The sequence below is a fragment of the Centropristis striata genome, chromosome 19 (assembly GCF_030273125.1).
Source record: "Centropristis striata isolate RG_2023a ecotype Rhode Island chromosome 19, C.striata_1.0, whole genome shotgun sequence".
Lineage (NCBI taxonomy): Eukaryota > Metazoa > Chordata > Actinopteri > Perciformes > Serranidae > Centropristis > Centropristis striata.
In genome coordinates this window covers 20,131,877-20,141,556 of record NC_081535.1, presented here as the reverse complement: position 1 = coordinate 20,141,556, position 9,680 = coordinate 20,131,877, and the positions used below count along the sequence as shown (strand labels likewise).

General features: G+C 36.9%; 1 protein-coding gene across 2 annotated transcripts; it reads right to left on the bottom strand.

Annotated features, from left to right (window-relative positions):
• Window positions 1-127: 127 nt before the first annotated feature.
• Window positions 128-8,899, bottom strand: st6galnac6 (ST6 (alpha-N-acetyl-neuraminyl-2,3-beta-galactosyl-1,3)-N-acetylgalactosaminide alpha-2,6-sialyltransferase 6). Of its 2 annotated transcripts, none has more exons than XM_059357516.1 (6): window positions 8,845-8,899; window positions 8,369-8,447; window positions 5,117-5,311; window positions 3,224-3,636; window positions 3,026-3,133; window positions 128-2,244 (listed from the first exon to the last, which is right to left on the bottom strand). In XM_059357516.1, exons 2-6 carry the CDS (start codon window positions 8,390-8,392, stop codon window positions 2,049-2,051), a joined length of 936 nt encoding a protein of 311 aa, XP_059213499.1. In that variant the 5' UTR covers window positions 8,393-8,447; window positions 8,845-8,899; the 3' UTR covers window positions 128-2,048. The 2 variants fall into 2 exon arrangements, with proteins under 2 accessions (XP_059213499.1, XP_059213497.1); XM_059357514.1 differs by having other exon boundaries at window positions 8,711-8,869.
• Between the last annotated feature and the right edge of the window lie 781 nt (window positions 8,900-9,680).

Genomic DNA, 9,680 nt, shown 5'->3' with positions numbered 1-9,680 from the left:
TTCAGGTTTCTGAGTGAGTGGGTGCAAGACTGCATGCCTTCACAGTTCTAAGACTGCTGCACATTCAACCACTTTCCAGTTGCTGCCGTGCATGCTGCATGCATCTGCCCCTCATTCAGACAAGAAAGCCAAGGACAGAATTTATTTTAATGTCAGGTTCACACTGCCTCGGTATTCTTACGGGTTAGTTGTGAGATTGGCTCGATATACATTCGCGTCCCAGATTGTTAGGTACACTTGCATAAATACCTTAAGTTACTTGGTGTTAGAGAGGTGGCGTTTTATCTTTTTGGTTATGTTGAGTCTGTAGTTTGTGGTTTTGCTGAATTCTATAGGGCTGCAACTAACAATGGATTAATCTGATATTTTCTTTTCATCTATAAAATGTCAGAAAACAAAAAAAAAAGAAAAAATGTCCATCCCAGTAAATCAAAGTCCAAGTTGATGTCTTTAAATGTCATGTTCCGTCAGTCCAACCCAAACCCAAACATATTCAGTTTATTATGATATAAAACAGAAAAGCAGCAAATCTCCATATTTGACAGGCTGAGACAGCAAACTGTCTTTTTTGCATGAAAAAAATCAATTTGTTTTTTCCCTTGATTCATTTGATTAGTTGACTCATTGCAGCTCTAAAATTTTGTTTCAAATACTTAAATTTAATACTGAGTTTACTCGTAGATTATAAATTGGCTTGGCAACATTTTAGGTTCTTCTACAATTTTGTATTTTATCAAATTCATTAACTACTTTTTCAGGGTAATATCTGAAATAATTTAAGCAGGTAATTAGATGTTGGTCAAGTAGCACAACAGCTCATGTGCAACATTTTTTTCTTCCTGTTCATTATCGACCAACGGTTTCAAAGAGGTAAACAGTGCAGATACTTCTGATCTCAACTAATCAAGCAAATTGTGTGCCTCATCTGAAGATAAAAATGTTGAGATTCATTACTTGTTAAATGCAACATAGTTTTATGAAACATAATCATTAAATGCTTCACGTTTAGTTTTAAAATTACAATTTAACTTTTAACTGACTCGTGCAGTCCTAAGAGCAACATACTGATACATAACACGACCATGATGCATTCATTCATTTCAAATTAAGCTGCATGCACTGGAATGCCACTGAGGTAAAAAAAGGTCCAATATCATGAGGCAACAGTTTTATGTTTAAAGTCTAATTTTCATGAAAACATCAAATTCAACATCTAGTGCGGCAAAAATGTTACAACGAAGTACTGATATCTTAAAATTGAGGGTAAAACAACTTGTTTAGGTGTTAAATAACATGTATTCTGTACTAATGTGGCCAGTTCTCAAGAATACATTTAGTTCCACATAATTTAAATCTTCATGTGTATATTACTGTAAACAAGAATTTTTGATGCACAAGCACTGTTAAATCAAAATATATCTGTAGCACCAACTATGATCAGCTGGTTGTGCTTACTAATTAGATATTTCCTGATTCCTGATATAAAGACTTTAATTTAGTTGGTTTTTAATAAAAAAAAATGTATGTAGAAATGTTTATATTATTCAACTTAAGATGATGGTTTTGGTATCACTGCATTAGAGGGCTCAAATGTACATGTAGATTTAATCAGTGCTGAATCCGAGTGCATTTACTGTAGAGTATAATGCTGTATTTTTTTAGAGTTAATATTGCGTTTTTAGGCCACTTAGTCATATCTAACGAGAATGCCTGCTTATATAACCCCCTCACCATGGGTAACACAAGTGCATTTTCAATATAGATTAACAAAAATATTATAAACATGTAAAAATTCATCTTTAAATTCATTTTCTTTTCTATTTACAAAAACTGCTGCCACATGGGGAATAAACACAATATAGTATTTCCTCTCCAAACTGAGATCTTGCACTCTTCTGTTCAGTCTTTTGGTCCAATAATAGTTTTGTCCAAAAGCTTTTTCATCCTTGTGGCGTTTCCTGAATAGCAGTTATTCATCATGTGTTGTTTGAAGGCCCATTCGGGCCTCTGTGAGTGCAAATAGATCTCTTTGTGGTTTTCACAAAAGTCTATAGCCATTTGGGATGAGTGAAGGTGATGTTGTACTGCTTTGCCCAGCGTGCAAACACTTGTTTCTCTGTGATGAAGCGATGGTGGTTCCCTCTTCGGCCGCTCTCATTCTGCAGGTATGTTACACATTCATCAGGCCCCCTGGGCTTGTAGTAGTGGTAGGGCATCTTCTTGGATGTTTGGAGTTGTTTTTTTCTAGAAAAAGAAGGGTTTTATTATTATATTTAGCAACAAGTTTGTCAGTGATTTGTCATAACGAGGCAACTAGTTTATAGTGTTTACATAGGTTGATCAAGGTGCTTTCCATCTATATGTAAATCTTTTGTAGTTTGGTAGATTCCTGTGAGTCGGTGATGAAGCTGCATTGTTGTATTTTCATTTGTTTCAGTCATCATTCACACTAGGCTTCTGTCAGGCGCACCAAACATTGTGAAAAAATGTTGCTTACACTACCTGCTCTCAGAAAAAAATAAATCAACCCCATGGATGTATTGCAAGGTGCTGACGCAGAGCCTTGAAGCCAAGCGAGCAATTCTTACTGAACTGAATAGGCTCTGGTTGTGGTATCCACTTCTTACAAGACATCCACAATTTTATGCAAGTTTTCAATCAAATATTTTAGAAGAAGTCAAACGTTGAATGTTTGAATGAAACAAGCAAGAAGGTATCAAAGGAGAAGGCGAGCCCTGAGAGATATGGACTTGAAAGTTCTCATCCGTTAGATCATATACAAGTATGTTAATTGTGTTAAAATACACAGTATTTTGGTTCACTTACTACACTAGTGTTGGATCGCATTCTCAAACTGAACTCTAGAATACTAGGCAGACTGAGACTGAGATATGTTTTCAGGTGGACCAGAATTTGAAAGAGCTATCACAGCACCCCAAACAAACCAGACTACCCGACGAAACGCTCCAGGGTTCAGTCCTAATGGACCCAACAGCTCAGGTGTAACTGCAACCATTATACTCACCCACAGTGGTTGGGTGGGACCATCCCATATACTTTGATGCTGTCACATATCTCAATGGCTATGACCATGGTGAACCAGCCTGTGCTCAACCATGAGTGAGATTTTTGTCTGCGCAGAAAAAAACAGTTTGTGTGTTAATCACCAAATATGGGGCTGATACAACATAAAATGTGATTGGCTCGCACCCTGAATACTCACCTGTCTCGCCCCGTCTCCCTGTGAAACAGACTGTCAAATCTGCGCATCTTGTTGGCTGTGACACTGAAACAAGATAAGTTGTTGTAGGTCATGCTGATTCTCTGGATCAACCTGTACAAGGTCCCTTTGGCCTCCTTCCCGATCTTGTTTGGGGGTCCCCAGAAGATGATCACAGGGTTGCTGTCTGGCCTCTGTAGGAACTCCTGAGGCTTCCGGACCACCCTGAACACACTGGAGTGGGCTACGACCCTCAGAGAGGTCAGGTTCCCTACGTCTGCCTCAAACCCAATCGTGGGGGCGTCATTCATGCGAATCACGCACTCCGTACGGTCGATCTCTTCTCCTGCTTTACTACCTAACACATGACTGGAGCTTGTCACCAGCGCACAGCGATGACAGTGCAGGTTCATAGTCTGGAATGAAAACAAACATCATTATACAGCTACTGCTAAATTTGAATGTAATGTTTACATCATTGATTAACCCTTTTTAAATATTTAAATATTATTATTTATTTTATTAAGAACAAAAATGTTCCTCTTGAAAATGTCCCCATTAAAACAGCTTTTGTTCCCACTGTCATTACTCCAAAAAACCCTTCTTCGTATTATATCAGGCTTTCAATCTAGACCTCTGGCTTCAAAAAAGCTTTTACTGCTTTCCACAAGATTAAGCAATTTCTCATGTTCCCCATCGGAGAAAATACATGAAGAGTTCATTGGCAAAACAGATAAAAGCCATTCTTAAAATTAATGAACACCATTTTCTTTTTAATAGATTTTCCCTTAAGCACACAATAACAACATCAAAATTAAAAAAGCTTGAGATATCTTACTGGAACAACCGAACAGCAGTTTTATTGATATTCACTGGACTGAACCGCCAATAAGGAAAATAAATCAAAACAGAGAAATCTGTTTGAACTCTTCAAATTCTATTTTCCTGAGTTCCTCTAGGGTTATTGCTGCTGTATTATGGAGCAGTGCAGTGTCTGATGCAATGCATCAAAGTCAATGTTTTTGTTAGTCAATGACATATCCCAGACTGTGAAAAAATAAAAATTATATATATATATAAAAATTAAATTATAATTTAAAAAAAAATCATAACATTGGCATTATGTAATCAAACTGGGATTTAAATTGTTAAAATTCTGAAATTGAATGGACATTTGTTTTCATTTCATAATCAGGGCTGATGTTTATTAAAAAAAATATAGCTCAGTGAAAGTCAAATGGATTATTCATATACATATTTTTAGTCAGTTTTAGGAAGGGGACATTTTTTTGTCCTCTAAAGTAACAAGTCAGAGTTTTAGTAGGAGTAGGAGTTTTTTAATCTGACAAAGCAAAAACAAAACTTGCAAACATTTCAAGTGTTTTTCCAGTTTATTTCCAGTTTAATCTCCTGTGTAATGATGGATGTTATTAAAGAAAAGCAGATACTGTAGAAACAGGCGGGAAGACAAAACAGATCACACTGAAAATCAGAACAGGAAGGCGTGATCTGGCTCATTTAGAGAGAAATATTGTGAAAACAGCAACAGCACCTTCATTTTCACACTGTTTTCTTTTGAGTGACTAATCGCTTGATGAAGTCTTACATAAGCTGCAGCTGCCCACTGTTGTGATCTGGTTGCTTATTGCCTTTCGCTGAAAACAAGCAACACTTGGTTTGTACCACTTCCCTTAGCAACTTTTGGTACACAGTGTTGTGTTCACTTTATTTATAGTAGCAGATCTAATGACCTTTATACTAGTATTAGAATCAGTCCTTGAGCGACAGAAACACATCGTCCCACTCACAATGACATACAGTAATCTAAACCTGCAGTATGTGTATTGCCATATTGTTAAAACACACTCCTGTGTTTGTGTACCATCTGTTAGATACCTTGTTCCCATGAAATGGCACATAACCATCGTTTCCAGACCACTTCTTCAGATCTGTGGACTTGATAGCATAATTTGAAGCCACATGGAAGGGAGCATAAACAGTATCGTTGACATTGTTGGAGCCATACAGGATGAGGAGTGTCATCAGGACGAAGAAAGCTGCAAAGATCACCAGCTTGTGGCTCTGTTGTGCCTGCAGCATAAACGACAGTGGTGAAAATTTACTCAAATACTTTTACTTTTACAATTTTGTTCCAATTTATACCTCTGCTTTACAACATTTTAGGGCTAATTACTATACTTTTTACTCTGTAATTTTTCACCTCAATTTATTAACATTTTTTTCTGTGCTGTGTCAGCAATTTTCTTATCTTCATCCCCAAAGGGTGATATCTACAAATGTCTCGGACACATCAAAATGAAAAGAGAAGATACAGGCAGAGGGCAGGGTCTCTATAATACAGACAGTGCACACTTTAGTGGGTTGTATCAGTCTACTAGAGGTCGGACTCACAGAGGCCCCACGATACCATTTCATCCCAATACTTGAGTCATGGTACGATATTATTGCGATTTTAAGCATTTCGCGATACAATATATTGCGATTTAACTGCATTTTGTGTCCACAAAATTAAATTAAATTAAGAATTGTTTTGTCAAATAAGAGAAAATTCTCAGTCTATTTATCTCACTTCAGTCTTTTTATTTCTCCACAATGAGAGTCAAACCCACAGACTGACCAACAAAGTATTCAGTCAAACTGAACTGAACTGATATCAAACATGTATGGACGACAACAACTGCAGCATTTTCTCAAACTTTCCTCAACTTTAAGCTTCACTGCTGTGAATTTTTTTGAATGAAACATAAAAAGAGCCTAACTTTGCAGCGTTTTATTTCGACAACTTCCTGACACTATATCCTGATAGATTCCTTAGATCTTCTAGTTTCATACGATACCAGTATCTCCAGTATATTCCTAAAGTGAGCCGGCTACAGTCATCAAAAACGGCACTAAATATCAATACTTTGTGGCCATGAATCGATATAATATTGCCACGCAAAATATCGGGATACTACGCTGTATGGATTTTAACCCCCACCTCTACAGTCTACACACTATTTTTCAAGAAAATTCTGCACAGTACACCTTTAACAGCTGTAGTTAATTAACTAATTTAGATTGTACATACAAAACCTATGAGGAGCTTAAAGGTATGATGTATTTTTGGAGATTAAACTCTCCAGCAGTATATTACATTTGAACATTACATGCAAAAATGTCACTTCACACTTCATGGTTTCAGTATTTCCTTATCATAAATTATCCAGTTTTGTAAGAAGTATTCAGATCCTTTACTTATGTAAAAGTACTAATACCACACTGTGAAATTACTCCATTACAAGTAAGAGTCCATTATTCCAAACTAACTGAAGTATAGTACAAAAATATCAGCATCAAAATGTACGTAAAGTATCAAAAGTAAAAGTACTTGTTATGCAGAATGTACCCACTCAGATTGTTATATATATTCTAAATATATTATTAGAATTGTATTATTGATGCATTATGGAAGCAGCACTGTAATGTCTGGTATGGCTATTTCTGATGACTTAATATACTGTTTTGTGGTTTAATTCATAAAAGTCTGTAATCACTTTAAAAACATTATGTTTTTTATGATAAATCTCAACCTGTAGAGACAATATTTGCCTCTAATGTAGTGGAGTAGAAGTATAAAGTACCACTGAAACATTCATACATGCATTACCTTGAACCACTTAACGACCACTCATGCTGAGAAGTAACAGTGCTGACCACTGCACTTTACCCTACTTTATAACCGCTTAATACTTTTGAGGTTTAGACTGTAATGATCTGTAATGATGATAATGTGTTTTTTGACTCTCACTCAGCGTCAGACGGCCCAGCCCCCACGGGTTAGAGGAAGTCGGGCTATAACATCCTGTAGTAAATAGTTCTTGGTGTCCAAATGAGGGCTTTGTTTTTTTCACAGATGTACAAACGGATATTTTATCTGGCACAGAGTCCGGAAGCACCACAAATCAGAGGCCATCTGAAGGGGACTTCCGCACATTTGCAAGACACACATGCACATCACTATTTGGCACCTACCACTAACAATCAGGCTAATAAATACAGCTGGACATGTTTTGTTTTTGACAGATTCTATGATTGTACTCTGTACACGGTACCTCTGTCCACATAAAGGTAAATATAGTTTCACATTTTAAGTTACATTACTTAAGTACTGTAAGTACAATTTTGAGATGCTAGTCCTTTATTTGAGTATTTCCATTTCATACTACGCTCTTTCCACTCCAATATATTTTGCAGGCAAATATTGTAATTTTTACAACATTTATTAAAAACTTAAGTTAGTTTCGATCAATATTAGCAAAAACACATTTAAACTATTACATATAAATATACATTAATAAGAACACATTTTTTTATACAGCGACTTTCATAACATAAATTAAGCTCAGAGTGCTAAGAAATAAGCATAAAAAAAGTAGACACAAGGAGCAATAGCAATAAAATTCTGTCCCAAAAGTCCTAAAAATAAAATAAATTCAAGTAATAGAAACAAGTACAAGTGAAAGATCTGAAAACTTGCACCACTGGTTGTAGCTCTATATAAAATATTTCAAAAGCTCCACCTCAACCAACAACAACAATAAAGAGCAGCTTAAAGTACACATGACAGATACCATTATTATTATTCTTGCACTTAATGAAAGAGAAAGCGTTTGTGTCCCTACTTTCCTGCTTCTTACGCTTAATTAACCCTTAAGAAACGCTCTTGGATCAGCTGGAAAAAGCATCGTGACAAAGCTGAAAACAGATGTTTCTAAACTCAATTTACTTTTTAACGATTAGTGCTTCTGGCAGTAAAATGATACATTAATGCAGCAGTAATATTAAACCAAAAACAACATATATACTAGTAAAACACTTACAGGAAACATGTTGCTGCACAATTTTCATACTGTAGGTACATTTAGCTGATAATACATAATTTAGTAAGGTTTCGAATGAAGGATTTTAATTGTAGTGGAGCATTTTCACAGTGTGGTATTAGTCCTTTTACTGCAGTAAAGGCTCTGAATACGTCTTCCACCACTGCTGTTTGTCCTCATAATACTAATAATGCTAATAATTATGATAAAGGGCAAGGGGTCTTCATGCCACACCCTCTTGTCCCGTTGTCTGATCTTTACTTACCTTGCCACTGAGCTTGAGCCCCATGCTGTCTGATCAGGCTGTGTACCAACACACTGTCCGTGACTGTCTGTCATCATATCTGATCCGGAGAGACCAAAAAAATATTTATGTTAATGTTGCGGCACGGTTGATGTCAGTTATTCAAATACAATACATGTGAATAATTTCACACGTCAGTATCACAGCGATTTTTCAACGACACGTATTTACTTAATAACGTCACATATAACGAAATAATTGAAGTAGCATACACTAGCAAGCTAACGTTAAATTAGTTATTTTTGATCCGTACGCAGCACACAAACAAGGCAATTAAACGGTGTAATTTTTGACAAAAAATACCATGTTACGCAGCCATTCCCTGTCCGTTATCGGCGTAGCTTTAACTGCGATTATTTTAAAGACAATATCCCGTTAACAGGATTAAATATTAGATCAAAGTGTGGTAGCTGACACCGGCGGTAGTCCGTGTTTACCGTCTCATGGCCTCTGCGGTCTGATGTCCCTCGCTCTCATCTCGCTCCATCCCCATCTTCCTGCACCACTCGCTGACGTCACCACCACGTCTCTCACTGCAGCACAGTGTGTGTGTGCGTGCGTGCGTGTATCCGTCCAACTACAATAATAATTAATATATATCAGGTATAGAATAATATATATAATCGAGGCCGGCTCTACACTGGGGCAAGAGGGGGCCGAGCCCCCTTCAATTTAGAAGTTGAGAAAGCACATTTTAATATACTCACAAAATTAATATACATTACAATTTGACAAAATTATCTGAAGTAGCAGGAAAATCCGCCGAAAAAGGGACACACAATACACGATTGTTGGTTAAAATCTGGATGAAGGATGTTTTATTTTATTTTATTCATTTCTTTTATTGAAGGGATTGCCACCTTATTGTGGTCAGGTTTGCGTGCCTCAGTGACCTTAAGAGCTAAACCAGCAGGAGCTCAGTCTTCAGGTGGGACACCTGCAGGTCTGAAGGTAGAGGCCTGACAAAGTGCAATCCACTTCTCCAGGTTGGGGTTGGACACATAAACCCCTTTCCATGAATAAAGCATCATTACTATAAGCACAGAAAAAAAGTGCTGGAGCATGATGTGTACACATCATGCCCCCTTAACATTTCTGACTGCCCCCTCATATATGCTGCCTAGAACTGGCCCTGTATATCATATATATAAAGAGAGAAGAAGGGGGAAAAGGAAGGTAATTACAAAGACTCTGGTGTGGGAGCTAGAGGTGCTCCATTTCAGACCCTTTACAACGTAGGCTAGAGAATATCCCGGGGACACCTCATATTATT

Excerpts from the sequence above, each read along its gene's own strand:
- st6galnac6 (XM_059357516.1), bottom strand. The coding sequence starts at position 8,392 with ATGGGGCTCAAGCTCAGTGGCAAG. Across the intron at positions 3,637-5,116 it reads TGCCATTTCATGGGAACAAG|ACTATGAACCTGCACTGTCA; the intron begins GTATCTAACAGA and ends TTTTCATTCCAG. Across the intron at positions 2,245-3,025 it reads GTCCCACCCAACCACTGTGG|AAAAAAACAACTCCAAACAT; the intron begins GTGAGTATAATG and ends TTCTTTTTCTAG.